The 24,270-nt window shown below is 35.5% G+C and overlaps 1 protein-coding gene across 5 annotated transcripts in view; it reads right to left on the bottom strand.

The window, feature by feature from the left end:
* TRPM3 (transient receptor potential cation channel subfamily M member 3) overlaps positions 1–24,270 on the bottom strand; it is a 382,389-nt gene that overhangs the window by 118,002 nt on the left and 240,117 nt on the right. For all 5 annotated transcript variants that reach the window (XM_090130625.1, XM_090130627.1, XM_090130626.1 and 2 more), the window contains exons 2-5: positions 15,033–15,112; positions 14,007–14,211; positions 6,796–7,009; positions 3,752–3,876 (exon numbers count right to left, since the gene is read on the bottom strand). In XM_090130625.1, the coding sequence (XP_089986751.1) occupies positions 3,752–3,876; positions 6,796–7,009; positions 14,007–14,211; positions 15,033–15,112 (624 nt within the window). The remainder of the gene's footprint in view (positions 1–3,751; positions 3,877–6,795; positions 7,010–14,006; positions 14,212–15,032; positions 15,113–24,270) is intronic.

The raw sequence follows: 24,270 nt of genomic DNA, 5'->3' as shown, positions 1-24,270 counted from the left end.
GTTGTATAACTACAGCTCATGCCTTACCCATGTCCATTGTTATAGAAATAAGTGACTCTGTATGTTGTATGGCAATCTCATCTGTAAATTCCAACATAATTCTGAAAAAGCGTTCTGTTATTAGACTAACTTTCAATAATTAAGTTTTAAACTTTCAATAATTTCCTGGTGATACACTACAACAAGGAAGGCTCTTGTCTTTCCTGAATAAGCTGTTCAAACAGTTACTGTCCCAGTGATTTTGAGAAGTTCATAACTCTTGACTTCAGACAACATCCCTGTTGTGATGTGGCCTTTCAAAGTGCACACAACCTTCCAGCTTTGAAATATCCTCCCTATTCCACCATCCAAAGCAATACTGAAAAACTTAAAATATTAGCAAGTAGGGCAGGACTACTGAGATCTGCTGTACTATTTGAGCACCCTAGAGAAAACTTGTTGATGATATCCTTTCACACCCAGTTAAAGTTATAAAATCCAGCATCTGTGCTGATATAAAAAATGGTGGTTATGAAAGTACAGTTTTTAATAATTCTAGACACTGAGAAAGTCAGGTTCTATTTTTTTGCAGGATAAATATGTAAGGTTGTATTCAACTTATGTTTAGTCCAATATAGGCCTTATATGAAAGGAGACCATTTTTATTTTTCATTTTTATGATGTCAACTGTACAGGAGAGTAGACTTTAAGTATACTCATCACTTATGTACTTTTCATTTTCATTACTTTTTTTTTCCTTAATGTTCTGAACAAGTCCATAAAGAATATCTACTAGTGACAATGATTCTGTCGTAAGCATCTGAATTCTAAAGAGTAAAAAGTATAATTTATTCTGGAATATGAAAATGGTTGTATATATACATGCTATACAATATATGGTAATATTTGGTGGGGTGTTATGTATATATGTAGTAATCTGCTGTATGAAAGTATTTTTCTTTCTGTTCATACATTTTTGCTTACATGCAGTACTGTTATTTATTTATGCTACAAGTTTAAAGAGAAGGCTTATATTTTGCATTGTGTGCTCTGCTGCAGAGATTTCAGCTGACCACAGATACTTTCTCTTTACTAGGTAGAGCCTTTGATAAAAATCAAAGTATTCTACCTTCTCCAGAATCTCTGGTGAGTTTCATTTTGTGCCATACACTCACTGCTGAGTGTAATTCAAATATCAGAGGAGAAATATGGGAAGAGAAACACCATAACTTACAAATGAAACGCACAAAAAAGGTAGAAGGAATTTCTTACGTTGACCTGCTGAATTTACACATGGAGAGATTTTTACGGCAGGCATGGAAAAGTGTGTAACAGGTTTTGGAATGATTTGGCATGGCAGCACAGAAGATCAGTTTTACCTTTTAATGAAATCAATAAGATTTGGGCTTTTTGTTTTCAAGCCTTTAATCACTAAACCAAGGCATTCTACTTAAGATCATATACTAAAGCACTGCTAAAGATCACTGACATACCATATTGCTGGGTTTAGTTCTTTTCTTCACTAAGTCAAACAGTAAAAGCATATATTGACTTGAAGCTGAAATAATAGCTTCTCTGGACTAAAAAATGAGACTTAGTTGACTTCACAGAGTGAAGAGCAAGTAATGGAATCAAAGCACTCCTAATCCAGACACTGTTCCTACTGTGGTGATGAGCAATTAAACTCAAGTGAGGGCTGAGCAGACCCTGCAAAGGAAGACTCAATGATATGCACACTACAGAGACTCACAGACTGCATTTCTTTAGATGGAAAAATGGCTCCATGTGTAAAGGGAAAAATGGCTATAATACAAGTTTTCCACAGGATTAAGCAAGCAACATTACTTTCTCAGCTTTTGTATGAGAAAACTGGAAATAAGTCAACAGTCTAAATTTCTTTTGAGTGCTTTGTTTTTAAATTAGAATCTAGGTGTGTTAAGCTGGACACTATTTTCTACTGTATTGCTTTTACCATATCAGAGTAAGACTAGTCTCCTCAGGGACTTTCAGCTGTCAAAATAACAAGTAACAAACAACAGAAATATTTTGCTTAATTTACTTGCCCACTTATCTTCATGAGTCTGAAGAGAACCCTTGGGCTACCCAAGAGCTGACTGATTTGGCCTTAAATGTAACAAAACTTCTCAGCTATGACTTCAGTCATGACACAGGCCAGAGAAGTGTTGGAGAACTACCAGAAGCACAGCTCTGCTGATCAAACCTGGTGTGCCACAAAGCATGCAGAGGCAGCGTTTACTGGGGAATGTGCATTGGCAGAAATAAACTCCTTCTCCTCTCCACTAATATTCCATGATTATTTTCTGTATCCGATGCTGTTCCAAGCAGTGAGGGTATGCTTTGACAACACCCCAGTTTTGATCATAATTTAACCAGACATAGTGCATATAGGCATAAAGCCATGTTGATGCTGGAGTTCGACAGGCCTTTCACTATTGGCTGACATTTTTTTCCCCCATGCAATCTTTTGTGCCTTGTGTGTTTTGCTTAATGACAGTTCATTTTACATTCCTGTGGTACTATTTATATTCCCTCTTCTTGGTTCATTTCACAGCATTCACCTCTAATGAGCCAGTCAATACAGTGCACTTTTATTTTCAAAGCATTTGCTCACCAAATGTTTCAAAAGAAACTGCATACACTGAAAATTCTTTGTGGGTTTAGTAACTGGAAATTATAGAGAAAAGGAGGGAAAGTGTTAAAAAGGAAAGGTTATTTTTTGCAACAACTAATCACTAAGAAGATTTAGTAACAAGTGGCCTACCTTAAAATGAGTCATGTAGAGGTTTGAGGTTAATGAGTGCAAAAAGCTTGCAGACAATTCAGTGGACTATAACAGTTGAAGAAAGCTTTTATAATGTAGCCTGATGAGATCATAAATTTGAAGATGAAATGCAATATTAGTAAGCATAAAGCTTACATGTCCAGTAGAAATCAGTAACACTCAAGATGCCTCAGTATTGTGTAATTCCAGCTATCAACCTTTTTACGGAAATATCAAGGGTCACAGAACTCAAAGTAAAAATTTCTGTTTTGTCTACACAGATATATTTTAGTACTGCTTCTGTTACTGGTGAGAACTCTCTAATTGTAGCTCCAATGATGCAATCATGGCTGCACTCATGGAAGACTACCTAAAAATGTTTGTTTCACTTCTTTTTTTTTAACTGTTATTCCTTTCTCTGTGATGATAACACTAAGTATTTTTGATTTATCAGAAGCCACTCATCTATTTCAAATGAAGGTAGTTAATTTTTCTGAGTGATAGAAATATGGCCTGTAAGAAGGTAACTGGTGTTATATTAATTGAGGTTTAATCTCATGGCCAGTATTTATAAGATTTTTCTCAGTTGAGGGAATAAAAAGTAATAGGATGGAATATGTTGCATGGAAGACTGTCAGGAAGTATGAATATAACCAATACATCATAATACTGTTGCAAAAATGAATCAGACTTCAAGCTTTCCAGTGCATAATGACTGAAAGATGAAACTTTAGTACATTTTCTTCGTGATTTATTTTAAAATAAAATATATGTTCTAGAAACTACTGCAAATTTCTATTTCTTGACCTCTTGTTATTTTTGTTGTTGCTACGTCAGAATTGTTATCACCCACAGAGGAAGCTCTGGGTACATACTGATTTTCTGTTGTTGCAGGCATTAATTCTATAAGAAGTTCAGGATGGAGAGAAAAGGAAAATAACTGCAAAATTTATATATATTCGAGGTTATCTATGTCCACACAAGACTTACATCTTTGCCAATCAGATCCTCTTGATTTTCCACGATCCCCCAGGGAGCTATACCAATGGTGCAGATCTTCCCTCGGGATTTTGAGGCATGATCTTTCAGTGCATCTCCAACATGTCGAATGACTCCTGGGAGAAAAAAGCATAAGACAGACATTTAAAAATAATGACACTTCGGTTCATTTTAGTATGGATTTATACGTTATGATATGGTAAGCATCCTATTTTTAGGGATCTGCTATGCAGTGGATGAAGACAACTTAATGCTTGTCCGTCAAGATATGAATATTTTTTCACTGATTACTATTATAGTAATATTGTATGTTTGTTTTATCTAACCTACAAAATTACTAAATGAGGTAGCAGGAAAAATATTTACATAGGCCTAAAAATAAAAAGAGAAACAATGAGAGCTGACTGTAACTTGCTTATCTGCACTTGTGTTCACAAATACACATGCATGCAAGCAGACAGATAATGTATGTATCCTTCCCAAACACAGAAACAAGCACAACAATGAAAAAAGCAAGATTAAGACACTTTGTGCCAGAATAAAGGATAGACATGTGAAGAAAATCCTTTCTCTACTGTGTGGTGATCTTTTTGCAAAAATCACTTGAGGATCAGCAAAAATACAGAAATTAGTATAGAGAGAATGACTGCTCCCTGTTTCTCTTTCCTGTGCTTTCTGATACTCCTGCTTGTATGCTTTTGATGCATTTTGTAGTCTTCCAGATGTATCCTAGTGCAAAGGACATAATTTATTCCTCCTTCATTTTCACAAAATCAGTTTTTGACCCAAATATCAGTAATTTATTTATTTATCTATCTGTCCCTCCATTTATTTATCTGTTGCATCCAGCCGCACTGCGGCAGACCTGTGGATTTGCTGTGGTTGTTATCTGTTACTCAGTCTTTCCGTTTGGTTCTTTTTCTGATTCCATGTATTTCAAAATAACTGGATTGTAAATGTAACAGTCACACAGGAGGTAAAATTCTAGTCAAGCTTATCTGCACTTTAAATGAACCATGTAAAAAATAAAGAGACAAATCATTGAAGTCCTTGAGTGTTTTTCCTTCCTGTGGTTTAAGAGGAAAAAGAAACAACCACTCTCTCCTCACGAAAGAATCAGCTATAATTTAAACTACAACCCAGAGTATAAGAAATTCAGCTATTTAGGATAATCAACTTTCAATATAGGATGAATATTCTGAGCAGCTTGTTGAAGTTATTACTAATCAGGTTTATAGTTAGATAAGTACTATTCCTGGCACACTGATTCACAACATGACGGAAGCTTTTCAGATTTTTCAATTCTACTCCTTGAGAGAAACCTGGTGTAAAAATTCAATATGAACAGAACTGACTAGATAGAAAAAAATCTTAATTTTTTACAGTGTCACATAGAGACAAAACACTTAATTTTCACCTATATAATTTGAAAACCTAGACCTGAAGCAACCTGGTATTCTGCTACGTGATTCAGAAGTAGCAACCAGAGGTATTCAAGAACACAAAATTATGCCTTTTTATAATAACACATCACAACCTGAAGTTAATTGTTTTGAATAGGTCACTTTAGATTACATGAAAAAAAATTCAGCAGTAACAATGTTGACTTTTCTGGTTTATTTTGCACTGCTCTGGCATTCACAACTATGATGTTTTGAAAAAACAGTATTATGCAGTTATGTGTTTGCTAAATGCAAACATTATATTTGGTTGCTGCTTATAAAATTTCTGTAGGGTGATTTCCACTGTTCATGTGGTGTGTATACTACAGTGATTGTACAACTTCTACAGTTTTCTAATATGTTTTTAAATTAAAAACTTGTCTGTCTTTGCAATGTCATCACAACAGTATTGGGCAATTAACAGAATTATTATCACCACAATAAAGAGGTAAAAATTTAACCTGGTTTTCTTCCTTGTTCTGCAGTCATGAGGGATGTTGCTTGTACATGTGTAACACCAATACTTATTTATCTAACAGATAATTATGCCTCTTCTTTTCTACGTATATTGCTGATGTGATAAAACCTACTATTGTTTTAAATTTTATGTGTCCTGTAAGCCAAATAGCCCAGGACTCTCATTTAGCACACATATTCAAATACATAGGATTTGATCCCCAAAGCATTAAAACTAATGCATGATAGAGTGATTACAATATATCCATAGACAGTAAGAGGAAACACTCTGTGGGATTACTGAACTAATAAATTATAGAGTTACTGCAGCAAATAAGAATGGCAAGAATTGACAAGTACGTCAATCCTGGCTCAAAACGTTTTGCATTTAGCAAAAATCTTTGTTTTTCTTCTGACTCTCTCCTCCTCTCTGCCTCCTTGCAAGGAGGATAGCTGGGAAGCTAATTCCCAACATTTATTTATCAAGGGAACTAGGTTTAGCATATTATTCCCCAAACTGATGTGCTGTCTCACACAAGAGTTGAGCCAGCTGCTGTCTTGGGTTCTTAGAAGGCCCATATGGTATGTTACAGATGTGTTCAACTTTGAATACAAATGGCAATATTATCTCCCTTGCTCCAGGAGTAATAGGAAAATATAGGTCTGCAGGAAAGGAAAAAGTGATTTTTATTCACAGTAAAGTTTCCATCACATCAACATTTTTTTTCCTTTAGCATTTCAGAACGTCTTAAAAGAGAAAGTGAAATATCTTTTCTGGACAAAAAATGTTTTTGTTTTATGCAATACAAGTTTGACTTCTTGAGCTTCCGGTTAGTATTCTGTCTCTGTAGGTCACTGTTGATCTTGTCAAGTCTTCACTACTAATATAATTGCCTTACAGGAGGCTTTATTTTCATCTCCCCAGTGTGTTTTTCCTGCTTAAGTAAACCTTGTATTCCTTGGTAGCTGCCAGACTGGTATAAACTTGGCATTTTCATGTTTACACATAGTACCGTCAGCACTAATAAAATAAAACACGCCATGTTTACCTAATCCAATCAGCCCTATTTTTTTTTTCTGTCAGACTGGTGAAATCTCATAGATACCACTGTGATTTCATTTCAAGGTTGCTGTTACCTGTGTTTACTCCTCCAGTGAATATCCATGCTCCAGTTGTCATAGCAGCCTTAATGAGGCCTTTCCCAAAGACTTGCTTGAGCTTTGGCTGAAGTTCAAAATTCTGAAGGCCCCCATGCACAGAGATGAGAAGTTTTGGGAGCTCAAGCTGCCACTCTTTGGTCATCAGGTGCAGAAGAAGGTCAGGTTTTGTGTCAAAAGACACACGTACATACTGCAGAAATAAGGGCAGTAGTAAAGAAAAAAAAAGACTGGTTATACTTAGTGATGCCTAATGCATATGACCTATGCCCAATAGAACACAGAAAAAAAAGGCAAACTTCATGACAAAGGCATTAACTAATTGCAAAGTTGATAATTTTTTGCAGATTTTTGTAGAAAACTAGGCTACTAGGAATAATGGAACACTTTCAATTCACAAGCTGGATGGTTATCCTTTTAGGAAATTATGGAATTGTATCTACATGCTTAGCAATGTTTCATATGTATATGTCTTGAAATTAATGACGCAGAAAATGGAAACATTTAAGTACTCTGACAAAAACAACCCAGTCACAACTGAATTTGCTTGTATCTTATTTTGAAATTAACAAAATCAAACACTCAAAACAGGAAGTAACAGAAACAAGTTTGGTTATTCAGTTACATACAAGTTTAAATTGAGCAAGACTATGAAAGATGTACTTTTCAAATGAATGAATACTGTCTTGTGACTTACAGACGGATTTGCACATATTCAGGAATTTGCCTGACAAAGCATAGGCCCCTTAAAATTATTCTGAAACACACTTACACATTTCAGATCTTGGCTCTTCTGTGTTGCATCTGCAGTATTTTGTCTCAAGGGAGAATATGTCTATGTGTGTGTGTGTTCTCAAAGGTAGCAACTGCCTTCAAATTCTCTACAGTCCCACTACAATGCACACAGACCTCTCTCTGCCTGGCAAGCCCTTCTCTCTTGGGCTTTTTTCCTCACTCTTTCCATTTCTGAAGTATGAATAGTTTCACAAAACTTGTAGCACGGCAAATGCTGTTTTGATTTTTTTTTTCATACAGCACCAAAGGGTTATGAAAAGATGATATAAAACCTTTCTATAGTCTGTAAGATTTGGAAGGGCCACCTTTACCAAATAAAATAGGTTATCAAAAGCCAGTAAGCTATCAAATGTCTGTTTGAACCAATACCTATGGAGTTATTTCAGGATTTTTTCCCCTGATTGTCAGCACAGCCATCAGGTACATAACACAGGGACCTTTGTTTTCAGCTGTAGGAATACCCAGATCTACATTACTCATTGCAGCATGACAAATAACATAATATCCACATATATAATGTAATCCCTTTGTCCTGTTTTATCATGTCTAATCGTATTTATAGCCATAAGATTGTTCTGCTTTAGTCAGCACATGTTAGTAAGGTGGACACCTTTCCAGTTGAGTAAGAAATATGGACTCAACTTTTTTTCCAGAAGAAATCGATAATATCCAGGTTTCTTTGCAAGAAAGAACGAATAGCCATTTCCAGCATTTCTGGAAGCAGAAGCCCATTTGTGCAAATCAGCTGAGGAAAGCAAGTGGGACACAGCCAAACTGAAAGATGAGCATGAACTTGTGAATCTATATTTGTCCCAGTACATCAGTAATGTTCTCTATAATTGTCATGCACGTTCTTAATAGCTGCAAGACAAACAGTATACAGTAATGATGTTTGGCATAGTGTATGGTACTCCTGAGCTTCTATGCGTTAACTGTATCAGCAGTAGCTACCCATTCAACTACCTTCATGGGAAAATCTCACTGACCAGATCATATGGTGAGAGTAATGGTCTTGATTAGGATTCAGGGGCTGCCAAAATTTTAACACACTGGAGAGTGTGTAGACAAAGTGAATTCATATCAGTAATGACCAAAACTTTTGGAAAGCACAGGCCACAGTGTCATTCTGTCTGCTACTAAAATGAATGTACCAGTGACATCAATTGTACATTACATAACCCATCCACTAACTGTTTTTTTGACTTTTTAGTGTCTTTTTATACCCTGACAGACTTGACTGATTTCAACATATGACCATAAAATGAAAGATCACCATGTTTGTCTTGCCCACTCAATACCAAAACTAGCACTGAGGCTGTCAGCAAGAGCACCATTTCATGCCAACACTTGTTTCTTTTTTTTTTTTTATCAAAGTGCTTCCTGAAAAATAACCATGCCTACTGCCCATCAAACAGTCAAATGTTTGCAAGTTGGACTCCAATGCTTTAGGGCAAAAGTCAAGGTTACTGAGCAGTAAAAATACAACTGTTACTCAAGAACAGTCTTCTTATGAAAGTACATGTGCGTAACAGCTGACGAGAGTCACAGGAAGGAGATAGATTCAGAATAAAGCCTGATTTTATTTTATTTCATCAATGAAAATATCTTCAGACAACATTCTGTGATCTGGCAGGCAATCCAACACTGCTCTTCTGGTTCTCTTTGATGCAAGTAAAGACTTGGTAGATATTTCCCCTGTCTCACATAAGATTCCACCATTGCAGATAGTTCTACAAGCTAAAGACTGATCCCTCAATGTGTAACTTTCACAGAAAATAAGTCTGTCCCTTTTCACACTACATTCAACAGCAAAACTGTAATTTAGACAAAAATCAAACTGGCTCCTTGTAAGTTAATTTTCTCCTTAACATTTGAAGGCTTCTCTAAGTTTCACTAATCAGCCAGTGGAAGGAGCATCACTGATTTACATGGCCTTCGAACAGATGTCTTTTGATGTTATTCTCCATTTTTCTTCATATATGACACCATCTTTTGAATTCTGTTAAATGCCCCTTTGAATACAAATTCAATAACAACAACAAAAAAAAGCTTGATACTTTTTTTTATGGGTTATGCGATTTAAGGGATTATCTCTACATTTTCACAACACTCCTGGCTTTTAATGTGCTTTTTACACAGCCTTGACAAGACTCAATACATTTGAAAAGCAAAAATACACATTTATGTTGTTGATTTCTAAACATCCTTATTAAAGTGTATGTGTGAAAAATCCATATGTAAGAAACTCTATGAGAGAAACAGTATGTATGCTTCAGAATTCTATTTATGTATTTTAATGACCCCATGATCCATAAGAAACATTAAACCCAAGGTATTATTGGAATGGATTTGATTAAGAGTAAGTTATTAAAAAGTACAATGAAAGAATTTAACTCACTAAAGTTCTTCAAACAATCATCTTGTAGGTAACCTTGAAAAACCATGATCAAAGCAATTTTGAAGTTATAAGAATATTATGTAAAGGTGTTTTTCTTTTTTTCCCCTCTATGGAAGGGCAGATGCTAAATTTTAAGAACTAGGTAAGTTTGGTCATAGGTTCAATGCAAAATGCATCACAGCAAAATAGCCAAATCTAGTGAACTAATGAGCAGAATGTCTCTGTTTTGAAATCATTCCGATTATTATCCATAATTGGAATACATTCTGTCACTTTATTTTAATAATTACTCTCAGAGTCAGGGTAATAAATTGCTAATATATAGTTAGAGGAAATCATGCATGCTATTTCTTAAACTACTAAATGCCAAGTGATACAAGAGGATTAGATTTTGTTAATCACTTTTCTCTCTCATTTCTTTTAAATTGACTGATTTATTGCAAAGGCTATCGAAAAGGTCTGTGTATTCCCATATCTTTCTGTTCTCACCCGTACATGAAGATAACTTTTTACAGTTGCCAGAACTGAAAATTTGCCATTAAACAATGAAACATAAACAGAAAGATCATTAAATGTGTTTCTCAAAAGTTAATGGGATGAACTGCTTGTAAAGAAAGCAAGAGATGATTGATAAAAATCTTAAACCCTTCAAATTTTTGCAGGATCATCTGTATTTACAGGAAGTCTGAAAGAAAGGCCTCTTCAGTAACTGATCTCATTAACAAATATTATCAAACCTCTGCTATGTGTTTATAATCTGTTGTACTCTCATCTATTTATTGATTTAAATATCTTAGTGTAGTCTCTCTGAAGATTAACAACTCAATTGTATTAGCAGAATTCATTCTGTTTGAGAATTTTTGTTTTATGTGTTTTCAGAATCAAAATCAATGGCATAGCCAATCCTACTGGGAACAGCAATCTGAAATTCTCTTCACTGTTTCATTCCAATCTATAACTGCTGTTAAAATTGCTCTTTTTTTCCCCAACTAGAGACATTATTTTTAGTAGTCTGGTGTCAACTGTTATAAGTTTGTACTGCTCTTTTAGCAGTACAATGTATGCGTGTAAAGTACTATATTTTACATGCAAAAAATGTATATTTTCCATCAAACTCATATATGTATTAATAAAATCCAATTCTATTACTTCCAGTGGAGGAAATAATTATCTGTCGGTCTTATATCCACTGATCTGTTGCATGAATTGACTATGAGTATTAGTTCCCAATTGCAAATCTGAAGTTACAGTTGCTTATGTTACAAAATGCCATCTCATTTCTTCTAGCCTTGATTCAGAAAAAGCTACTAGATTTGCTCTTCATACAGAACAAGATGGTTCTCTTCTGTTCCGTGTTCATAACACTTAAAAATTTCAGGTATAGTCATTCATTTCAGAATAATAAATAAAGTTCTTCCCTGAAGCTTTGCTTGATCTTGGTTATCTTGCTAAATCTTGCTCATTTATACGTTTATTCTTTTAGGCAATAGGCATATAATTAACCTACTTCTTAATGTGACTATTAGGAAAAATCAGCTTTTATGCTATAGTGATATTTGATATCCAGTAATTAGAAAGTAACTAAGTAGTCTATTTTTAGAAAAGAACAAAGATTCATTTTTCATGTTGTGTTACATCTAATCCTTCCCTCCCTCCTCCACTTGATTTATGTTCCGGGTTTGCTGTTATTTGGGTTTTGAAATGTGGACAGAGAAAACACTTATTTGATACGTTTGTTGCTTATTATGGGAAAGATCTTGTGTCCAGCAAATTCAGAGACAGAAGTTTCTTTTTTTTTTTTTTTTTCTGTTAATAAAACTGCAACAGCTAATTAGCCAGCTTCTTGACTAAAATCTACTCTACAATAATGTGTGGTAATGAAATTATGATTATAAGGACACCTTCACACTATTTTTAGCGATAAAGACACTACAATATAACAAAGTTTGATTTTTATTAGTATTATTATTATTAACCAATTAATTGTCATCATCATTCATTATTCACTCCTTACTTGTGCTTTAGACGTCACTGATGTTAGCCAAATGGGACACCCTTTCAGAGATTTTTTGCTAAATGAATTGCTAAATTTGAAGAACTTTTCCTAGTAGCAGAATGACTGAGTTTCTGGAGCTTTTGAAGAGATACTTAATTTATGAAGAATTTTATTCCTACACTTCAGCAGTAGGATCATAGATACAGCCATCTTCCTGATTCTAGAACTATTAAGATAAATCCAGAGTTTTTCAAGCAATAAATGTTCCATCTATAGTTTTCCTTGAATTTTTAGTTATTTAGATCTCTGAGATTTTTAACCTGCTTTTCTTCTCTTTTCCAAATACTTCATGGTCTTATTTTTGCTTGTTTGAAGTCCTGACTGCATTCTGCATCAAGGTTTTTCTATTGTTCACGTTGATTTCCTTTTATTTCAAATATATTTGTTTGAGCACGTGGCATATACCTTGAAGCATCTCCTGTTCTTTTATGGTACCATAATCCCAACAGAGAAGACCAGAGATCTTGTAATACAATTAATATCAACACCTTCCCTAAACTCCTAATTAGTACAGAGCAACTCCAAATGCCTTGGGCAGTTTGTTGCTTTAAAGAGCTCTTCATGTATATCACTCAGAAAGTTCTACTGATTACTCTCTCTCATAAAGAGCTTAAAATAATGTAATACTATACAGATAATAGCATGATAGTAACTACTTCTCTGAAACTATCTCAGTTTGGTTGAAAAGCATTCTGTTTTATTTCTACTTCTTGTGAAGATACCAACAACGTAGTTTGATTCATATTGGTGCCAAGGAGGATGTCAATTTTGTTCAGCCTATATGTAATTTGCTCAATCATATTCACTTTCCAAAAACGGCCTTGCAGATTTTTAGGTGATTATTTACCAAGTGAACATAAGGTGTCTATGATATTTGCAAAGAAATGACCTAATTTGCTATTTGTTTCTTGGGTCAACAGTGTTTTCTGGTTTCCAATAGCAGAATCCATCCATATGGGTAAACAGAACTAATCACCCAAGTAATATTTCCACCTCTATCCACTACATACACATCTGAGCAGAATACCAGGCTCTTCACAGTGCAGTATTGAGCCTGCCATCTATCTATCCTTCTAATAGTACAACAGTCCTGAGAATCCTGCAAGGAATTCACGCAAAGAAGATAGCACTAGGTTGCTGGGCAGGTTATTCTGGAGAGCACCTGTGGTTCTGGCTCTCTCCTCACAGCTGCTCAGAGCTCTGTCTTAGCCACAGTATGCTAGATACAGGCTTGCTTATGATTCCCAAAGCCACAGGAACTGCAGTTTAGCTCAAGCCAGATACATTCTTCTTTTCAAGTACTGCTATACAGAAATACATGCATAGGTTAGCGTGGGCACTGCAAACTTCTCTCACTTAATGGAAAAATGCATTCAGATTAACATACTTCAAAACTTTGTATTACTTCATAACATCGTATTAGGAATGAGTCATAATACAGACTTCCTTGATCAAGGAAACCTGTAGCAGAAAAAGTATTTCTCAGTTCTTTGCTTAGACAATGGTATTTCACTGAAAAATAAGCAAGTGAGTCTAAATGGTCTATTCTTTAACATATGTCTGGAGGAACTCTCTGGAGATCTATCTCAAGTTTTTCAGCCTTGCAGACACACCCAGCAATGGGAAGTCACAGCTGGATTCTAAAACATTCAGAAAAAGATAAGTAGGGGGTCACTGAAAGAAAATTAAGATAGCTGCCTGTTAGCATGTCTTTAGTTATTACAAAAGTAGCCCCTTCTATGCTGCCCTCTAGCTTTTACAGTTCTTTCTGTTCACCAGTTGTTTGGAACACAATACATAATAACGTATCGTGTGTTCTAACACTAAATAATAATTCAAAGTGAATTATTTGTTTAATATTTGGGAATGTTTTTCCTTTACTTTTCTTTTCTTTTTAATCCAGCTAGCAACATCATTTATCTAAGAGAAAAACATGATTACCATGGCTTTGTTGGAGTGGCCTCCTCCTTGGAACTCAATGGTTCCAAAAGCATCTGTTGGGCTGAGCTGCGTGTGCTTGCTGATGGACCACTTCTCTGATTGGATGTCATTGCGAGTAAGCCTGCTCTCGTTTTTCTCATTCTGGATAACGGAGATACTCGGAGTCAGTCCAACATGTTGACCAATTAGACGCCCACAGCAACACCTATGATATTAAACAAGCAGAAATCTAGTATCACATGCATGTACATAAACAAGACATAATAAATAGCCTATACATCTTTCCCTTCAAAAGTCTTTCAACTCTGCTGATCTCATTTTTGCTATCCCAAACAAATATGGTACAGATACAAACATTTCTTTCTATATTTTGTTTGCATTATCATATATTTCAATAACATTTTCTATGTCCTCAGAGAATATTAGGTTGATAATAGTCTTTTGCATGCAGGAGCAGATATTCAAAATTAGTAGTTCACCACAATTTTCTGTATATATATAAATATTTGGCAATATTTGGTTCCAAACCAGAAAGTTTCTTGTGAAGATGAGGAAATTCCTAGAGAGAATTGCCTCAAGTTGCACAGGAGAGATTCAGGTTGGATGTTAGGAAATACTTCTCTGGGAGAGTGGTCAGGTGCTGGAATGGGCTGCCCAGGGAGGTGGTGGAGTCATCAACCCTGGAGGTGTTTAAGGGACGTTTAGACATTGTGTTGAAGGACATGGTTTAGTGGGAAATATTGGTGATATCCAACAACTGGATGATTTTAGAGGTCTTTTCCAACCTTAGTGATTCTATGATTCTAAATTAAACACAGACACATGACCTTTCATGTCTCTTTGATGAAGTATGTTTAGAAATGTAAAAAAAATAGTGCTCATAGGAATCCATCTCTTCATCTGTAATTCAACCAATTATTAAATACAGCATTACAAGCTATTTTTTATCTGTATACAAACACATGCGTATGGATAAGACACTTCCTTGTAACTGACTTGATTTTCATGCAAGTAGCAGGCAATTACCTATGGGGGTCTTTGGTGCTGGGTATGATATGAACACATTCTCTCTTGTAAAAAGCTCTTTCTATCCATGATTTCTGTGCCTAAAAAGAGAGAGAAAAAGCATTAGGTTCTGTTTGCTAAACATAGCTTACAATACCTTTGAAGAGAAAATTTAAAACGTGAAAGAAAAAGTAGCTGACTTTGCATTTATGTGCACAAGTTCACAAATGCAGAGTACACAAGTTGCACAGAGTAAGCACTTTCTATTAAACTTGTGGTTTCCTCCTCTATCGCACTCAAGAGAAGGTCTTGCATTTTTTTCATCTTTGCTAGCCAGTTGACTTTTATGCTGTCAATTACATTCTCATAAGGGCAATCACTGGAGAATTCCATCAAACTGTAAATTATTATTATCTTTTTGCACAGGAGAGACAATCACAGCTGTTTATCGAAAATACTTTTTAAATATAGTGACACAACTCAAATAAAAAAAGAATCTCAGAAAATAGAAAAAAAATCTCAAAATAAAATTGATAGCACCATGATTCCGTTGGGATTTTTAGTACCGGCGCCAGTGTGGCTGTTTAACATAGAGCTAGAAAATATAGTTTAATACATGGACATTCCAATAGAAAAAAAAATAATAAAAACCCAAAAAACAACAAAAGAGACTCATTTTTAAAACACAGTACAAAAAGCTCTGATAAAGTCAGAGAATACGTTAAGAGTTAGGTGACCAATTCATGTAAATTATGAAACTAAGTGAAATGCAGCTATGTCAGTTAATTCCATGTCCTGATCTTCCCCAGATACTTTCAGGAAATTAAGTAATTTCTCTCAGCTCAGTCTCCATTGTTAAATTATTTCATTTAATAAACAGATACATTGGAATGTTTCTTTAAAAATTTATTACAAAAAAGGAGATTTTATAAAATATATTTAAATAATAAAATTACCTATTTAATTGCACAACATAAACAGAACTAGAGGAACTATGAAGAAGCCACTTGGAAATTAAGTAAGGTGAAATGAGACCATTTAAATGAAATCTGAGCACCTTGCTTTTGTGAAAAAATACAGTATGAAACAGCCTTTATAAAATTCCACGCCTACTATTTAACGTCTTTTTGTTAGATAGATCTGTAGCCTACTATCATTTTTAAAGACAGAAAAACAGAAGCATGTTTCTCTGGGATTTTTGGAAATCACTATGAACTGCGGAGATTTCTTGGAGTCAACTAACACTAGTAGTATAAAGTACCATACTAACAATTCATAACTACACCTCGCTCCTGGTACATAAAAACTCCTTACACCTCACTCATGGTACATAAAAAATTGATAACTCACATTATATAACAATATTTTATCTTCTTTCAATTCTCATTTTTATTTGAAAAATCTGCTCAACTTCATGTTTTGCAAGAAAGGCAGACAATTTAGCATGAAAAATGCCTTTTAAAAATATTAAATATAGTCATATTTGACTGTTCTTCCTTTCTGTAGCAACCAGAAATTTAACCTGTTAGAGAATGTGGGACAAGATTTGTATTATGTTTAAGCAAAGGACAATTAAATAAAAATTCTGAAAAATCTAAAAAGTCATAGTATGCACAGGGAAGATTACCTTGAATTTCAAAATTATTACAACTTCAAAATACTGGTAAGCCTATAGTGCTAATAATACTCACAACACTGTATATTGTATTGAACATTTTTTCAATTTGATAGTCTTTTCAGGCAAGGAAAGGCTTAAAAACTAATTTTCTAGATTTGTCAAGATATTCAGCATGGACTTCAAGAACTTGATTTGACCTCTTACTGGATAATATTTTAAGCTATGTGGGAAAGCTAAGATTTTTCTTATTCTATTGTATTGTTCTGTGTGTTGTATAGAAAAAAGGAAGTTTCAATTATTATTCAAGCATTATAATGCTAACAATTGAAATTCTTTCCACCAACCTACCTACCTACCACCTATTCTTGAAATTTCCCTGTACTCTCAGTTTCTAGAGTACATAAGTGTTCTATATTGCCCAAGGAGGGCAATGCTAAGAAACTGCATACTTATGAATCTCCCTAGTTGCATGTATATAGTAACTTGATGAGAAAAGGACGCTTATTGACTAAAGCCAACTTAGCTTACTGCATGTTTACTTTAGGACAAACTACATGCTCATGACATCCTTCATCTTCTCTAGAAAGAATGAGCAGCTTTTATCCAAAAGTAGAATTTCTACACCATGATTCTCACCCATGTTGCAAAGACTCCCTGGAAATTTCTTCATTAAATGTATTAATTTAATGCCTTTCTCTACAGTTTTCCTTAGTGAATTTACTTGCTACACAGACCTAATGCATCATTTTAAAAGATGACCATTAACTCAAGTCATTTAAACATCAAAAGCATTTGCAGAAAGGTAACATAGGAGTTGCACTCTTCCATACTCTCTGTCTACACAGAAAGAAACCCATATCTGCCTAACATAATAATTGGAATCTTCATCACACTTCTTCAAATGTAAAATTAAAAAATAATAGCCTGATTTAAAAAAAAATCCGTTTTTCACATAAAAGGAAAAAGACTTCTTGGGTTTTAGATTTCGAAGAATACACTGTCCTACCTGACAGTTCAAGCACACCAATACACGGTTTTCTCATTTTAAAGTTATTTCAAACTAAAAAGAAAGCACCTAGTTTTACTGCTCCATGTCAGGTACTGTTCTGTCACGGAGAACATTTGCAATGAAATGCAAGGCTCGAAGGTATAATAAATTTTGTCACTTGCAGTAAGGACTTCATAGAGGAATTAGAATAATTTGAGGAAATTAACAAGTTAATTACAAAACAGTCTGCATTAAACACTTGTTTATCATTTCAATTAATAAAGCAGTAAAAAGTTTAGAAAAGTATTTGCAATAACAGTAGAATAAAAAGCTTATCTCTTGTATCTGCTTTTTCACAAGCACGTCTTCAACATTAATTCATGAAAAAATTTAAAGTCCACAGTGAATTCCTGAAGTATATGCTGTACTTACATTTGGATTTAGTTTACTTACAGCTTGGATCTCTCAATAAAATACCTCTGTCAGATACGTGTAAAATCCCACAGAGATCATTTTTGCCCCCCTGCTTTTTTACCTGGTCATCATGCTTGGTGTCTAAGTCTATCCCAGAGCAAACTCTGCTGTAGACATTTTGCTGCTGCTGGTCATTGCTAACAAGACTTTTGTGTTTGCTCCCTGAACAAGGCGTTCAGCCTGTCTGCAGAGATGGCAGCAGAGTGGAGCCCTTGCACCCACTCATTGCTGCTTGCAGTGTGCTGCTGTGGGATTAGCCTTGTTAAGGGTCTGGTGGACATGCGCTCGCAGCCCCAAAACACCCCTTCATTTGAACATCTGATCTGACGCCAAAAGAAAAACAAATCCCCTGAGAGCTTGGATTTGACTGGCACAAGCTGTGACAGGCTTTTTTCCCCACGTCGTTCCCCCTCAGAAAGCAAGCTTATGGAAGTGTGATAAGGTGCTCCGAGTCCTTAAAGTTCAACCCAGGAAAATAAATCCTTCAAAAGAAACAGTGTACTAAGCTAGAGGGAACCTGAGCACACAAGAGAGATTGTTAATCTCCGAAGAATGAAAGCAGTGTGTTTACAGGGTAACTCAGAAATCCATACACAGCTGAAATATATTATGATTAATCAACAATGGCATTTTTCCAGAGAAGCCAGGGTTTGTCGCTGTTTCTCACCACATTTGCTGTACTGTAATGAACATAACTTTTCAGAAAGTTATAAGCATAAATCTTTGTCTTTCAGATACAAGCATTGCTTTCAGCTTAATTAAAAATCAGTAATGTAAAATACAGCTTGAACATTTTAAAATCCAGGGACTAATTGAGTGATCCATGTGACTGAGTACCCATAAGTACCTATGTGAAATCAACTCTGAAGAGCATTTTTATATGAAAAGCATTTAGTTGTTTTTTTTTTTTTTTTTTTTTTTGAAGTAATTCTACATTTTAAATCAATGTTTACTTCTTTTTTAAATCAATGTTTACTTTTTTTTTCCCTGTAAGTTTGGATGAATTCCTCTCTACTTCTACATATGGATACATGTCCTCCTCTACTTTTCAGTGAGATTTCAACTTCACACATATAACACAAACTGTCCACCTACTGCACAGATAGATACAAGCATTAAAATTCCCTGCATGAGCTCCTGTGGACCCAGGATGCGTGAAGCTGAGTAGATGCACAGTGGTGTAAGCTTAAAATTTGATACATGTTGAAAAATAGTGTTTTGCAGCTGATAATTGGCTCTATCGAATCATTATTGTGCTCTTTGCATCGGCTATTGATTCCATGGAAACAAGTAGAAGACATTGCTTTTGGAACAACCTATGCATACAGACATGTTCTGTTCCAACAAAACTATGATCCATGAGTACTACTACTGCACATCATAGAGCAATGAGTATGAAATGCTTCCAAGCACATCCTGGATGATCTCTTGAACACAGAGTCAGATCAAAATGGTTTGTGTAGAATGTAAAAGGCAGAGGAAGTTGCAGCGTCAGGAACACAGCTCATAAGCAGCTCAATGAGGTAGAGAATGCAACTGGGGAGTCAGCAGAAAAAGACTGCTAGCATTCTAACACAAAGGAGTTGGGTTTGGTTGGGAGGACAGAGAAAACAAGAAGGGAGAAAAGACTTTGGATAATTTGGATAACTGAGTAAAAATTCAGATCCTACTTCGAAGTGAAATGCCTGGATGGAAGACACCTCTTCTCTTTAGAAATTAACACAAGGAATTCATTTACATATATCACTCAGCAGCACCATTCAGGATGCTGGCACTGTATGCAATTGATGTTGCAGGACAACTGTCTTTGACGTGATACTTTTAAAGTTTCTTATTATAATTCTCTTTGGTAATGAAAATACTAATACCATAGAAACACCAGTATTTTGATAGGAAGTAAAACAACAAACAATAAGCAAAGACAGTGTAAAGCAAAGATAGTATATTTTCCTATATGACGCGATCTAAAATATGGACAACACTTTTAGAGAAGTGGATGCTTCACATTTAATTCTGCAAACTTATGAATTATTAACATATTCAACCCAGATCACCATAAATGAAAAAAACTAAAGTAGTAGTAGGAATGAGTTCAGTAGTGACCTCTTATGCAGGAGAACAAATATTAGAAATGAATACAGAAAATAATTTTTTCAGGAAAATAAAATCTAGATATTTAACATGTTTTGCAGCTGGAATGCTTAACTGCTGACCTCTGAATTAAAGCTATTTTAAAAAAGAGTACTCTCTGCTCTGCCCTGGTGAAGCCACATCTGGAATACTGTGTCCAGTTCAGGGTTCCTCATTCAAAAAATACAGAGAACTATTGGAGAGAGTACAAAGGAGGACAACAAAGATGACTGAGCGTCTGGAGTATCTCCAGTACAAGGAAAGGTTGAGAGATCTGGGACTGTTCAGCCTGGAAAAGAGAAGGCTGAGAGGTGATCTCATCACTGTTTATAAACAACCAAAGTGAAGGAATCAAGTCAATGGGGGCAGACTCTTTTTGGCAGCATGCAACAATAGGACAAGAGGCAGTGGGCAGAAACTGGAACACTGGATGTTCCTTACAAACATGAGGAAGAACTTGTTTATTATGAGAGTGACAGAGCACTGGAACAGGCTGCCTACAGAGGTTGTGGAGTCTCCTTCTCTGGAGATATACTCAAAACCCACCTGCACACTTTCCTGTGCAACTTACTATAGGCAATCTGCTTTAGCTGGGCAGTTGGACTCGATGATCTCTAGAGGTCCCTTCCAAACCCTTCAGTTCTGTGGCTCTGTGATTCTGTAATTTTAAATGTCTTTGCTTTTTTTCAGTAGGGCAGAAAGGGGGTGAGTTCTAACGCCCTGCTTCCCAACTTTCTTAAATTCCAATTAACCAGGTTATAAAACAGGTTTGGAGCAAGAGAAGAGTTGCAAGCTACCTCTCAGTGGGACAGAGCAGCTGGACAGGCAGTGGAGTATTACTGAAATAAATTACAGACAGTATTTGAAGGAGCATCTGGTGACTAACGTGCTATTGCAATCTAATGTGATTAGTATACTTTAATTAAAAGGGTACTTTTGAAAATCTCACTGTCTCTGAGTAAGGACCCTTTATCAGTAAACTTTTATAGCTAGCTTAGTGGAAAGGATGGTGATGCTTCAATACAGACTTGTTACTAGTTGTGCTCAAGCCAAAATTCTACTCCTCATTCCAATTATCAGCAAATTAACCAGTTCTATGCCTAGCTTGAAGCATTACGATTTGATCTCTCTGCACAATAAGCTATATGGATCATTAGATTGCCCAAAACGTTTCTGTTTCTAGCAGCTGTTTATTACTAGTGGCATCTTACAGGCTGTATATCAGGTCTTAGACCAACAGAGCTACATTTATATACAATCTGTTCTTATGATTCCACAAACATTTCATCACCAGAGTTGTTCCGAGAACAATGCCGAACTGCCTTGAAAATCAAGCAGTATTCAGTACAGAATAGGACACAGGGAGGACACAGAATGCTGTCATTTGTTACTACAGACTGTTACAGAACTGAACTTTTTCTTTATTTACTAGATGTAACTTTTATACTGTACTTAGAAGAAACAATTATCAGGAATTTTTCATTCAAGAGATTGTAATTTTAAGCATTCTATCTTTAAGCATTCTTAGCAGAAGTTAATAGAAAAGTGTACATCTTTACTGGCAAATATGTATTTGTGCTTTGTGTCTTTTAGAAATATTATATATACCAAGCATATGTAATTGAGCATCGTTATCATGCTATTGGATAAAGAAGTGGAAAGATAAAATATTCTTCAGAAACACCCAGGGAGAATGCTTAGATCCAAGAACTGATGTAGACATCCAAGCTCTCACAGACTTCTTAAAGACTAGCAAAGTCCATGGATGTTCAAGAGGGAAATTCTAGAGAAAAACTGATTAAAATGAAGAATATACTACAAAGAGTACATTTAAAATGTTTTCTATTGCCTTCTTATGGGTACTGGCATCTGGACAAAAGAATTAAGCCTACTGACTTTATTTAAGATGTTCCATTGTAAAAATACTTAAGATTTTACCAAATTTCTCATGAGGATAGAATTATTTAAATAATTAAATAGATCTTGTTAAGCAATAGCAGTCCAAATAGATCACATAACGCTTTCCTGGCCCACTGCTGTGTCACCTGCAAATGCCATATACAAGATCTTGGCGAATGTATGTAGCACTTTTCCTATTTATTTCTAAGCTAGCAACTATTTTTTTCCCTACAGACTTCTTGCACTATTGTGGTTTCTATGTGTTCTACTTGCTCTGTGGGCACACACGTCTACTGATTTGATGCAAACTTTCAGCATTCATATTGCCCTCCTCTCTGCTGTAAGTGGAATTGTTTCCTCCTTTTTGAAAGGAAATGCTCATCCATCTTCTTCATGTCAGTCATAGTTTTCAAGATAACTCCTTTTTTTTTTTTTTTTTCTCCCCTACAGATGAAGCATTTGTGAAATATTTCATCTCATGGAAATCATTTAATTACCTTTTACTATCCTTGCCGTCATTCTCCAAGTTATTTCAATATCCTTCTTCTGGAAAGAACAACTGTGTAAAAATGGTAAACTACAAATTGATAATGTGCAATGTGGACATTCACTGTTTTGGTATTTACCCTTTTAGAAATAATTTGTATTAAAAATATATATGGTTTTCTTGACCACCACTGTGAGTGGTGTGTTACTTCCACATAAGTATCTAGCATAACTTCAATATTTCACTGCAGTGTGGTGTAGAATTCATAACAGTAATTGTAAAAACAGCTATAAAGATCAAATTGTTTAAATCTAAATCCAACAGAAAACATCTATATATGCAACTCCAATTTTTGTGAAACACAGACTAACATATAATGAAAAAAGGCATCACAGTGCCATAGGTGCACATATACATAATTGGAAATTGATATATATAAAGAATATTTTTATGTCAATTCAACACATGCCAGACTACCTTTTAAACAGTAGTTTTTCTGCTGTCTTCTTGAAAAGTGTAACACTGTTACTAACATATCAAGTTAAGGGAAGAGAATAACCTTTACATCAGACACATCTCACAGCTCTGTATTGAAAACACAATAGTTTAAAGTTCACATGTAGGAGTTTTGTGCTGAATCTAATTTTGATCTGAACTAATTGTTCTTGATTTCTGAAGTGCTCATTGTACATTACAAATACATGACAGCTATAATATTGACTGTTTTTCAGAGATAGAGAGTGAGGCAGTTTTGGTAGCCACTCTGTGGGGGCTGACATGAAGAAGCAATTAAATTGTACATAATTTGACAAAAGGCCTGAAGGAATGGGGATTTCACATGTTCCCCAAGCCTAGACATTCATAAGAACCAAATCTATGCCACTGTTCATATTTCATATAATCTTTCAGCCCTGCAACAATTCACAAGTCCCTCCTGAACTCCTGCATAATGCATCCCTATGGGAATTCTTCACTAGAATGCCTCGGTGTAGGTTCTGGTTTCATCACCCTCTGGTTTCCCTCCAAACACAATTTTGGAGAAATGGAACAGGAGAAAAGCCAATTATGTAAAACAAGATATGAGACAACATTGCTGATTAGCTCTTCTGGCTGTATCCTGCTCTGCTGAGCCAAAGCCCTAATTTTCTCAGATGCTATTAAGAGAAAGATTCCCTTAGCTGAGAAGTGAAAAATTCAGTCAGTTTCCTGAAAGAGATAGGGAAAATACTCAGAAAGCAAAACACACTTCTGGGCAGAACAACATCCTTTCCTCTATGGTCTTCTGTGCTTCCTCACTGCCTCCCTTCTCCTAGTTGAGAAGAGTTGAGAGAAGTTGAGAGAACTGGGTTGTTCAGCCTACACAGAGAATAGAAGAATCTGAGGAGAACTTACGGTGGCTTTCCTTTATTTAAATGGGATCTACAGAAGAGGTGGAGAGGAATTCTTTACAAGGGAGACAGGACAAATGGAAATGGCTCTAACTAAAGGTAGGTTTAGGCTAGATAAAGAGGAGGAACTACTTACAATGAGGGTGGTGAGGCACGGCACAGCTGCCCAGATAAACTGTGGATGCCCCTTCCCTGGAGGTGTTCAGGCCAGGTTGCATGGGGCCCTGGGCAGCCTGAGCTGGCGGGTAGCAGTCCTGTCCATTGTAGGAGATAGG

Source organism: Phasianus colchicus, chromosome Z (genome assembly GCF_987193195.1).
Source record: "Phasianus colchicus chromosome Z, bPhaCol1.hap1.1, whole genome shotgun sequence".
NCBI lineage: Eukaryota > Metazoa > Chordata > Aves > Galliformes > Phasianidae > Phasianus > Phasianus colchicus.
The sequence above is the reverse complement of the archived record's forward strand: the minus strand, read 5'-3'. Positions and strand labels throughout refer to the sequence as shown.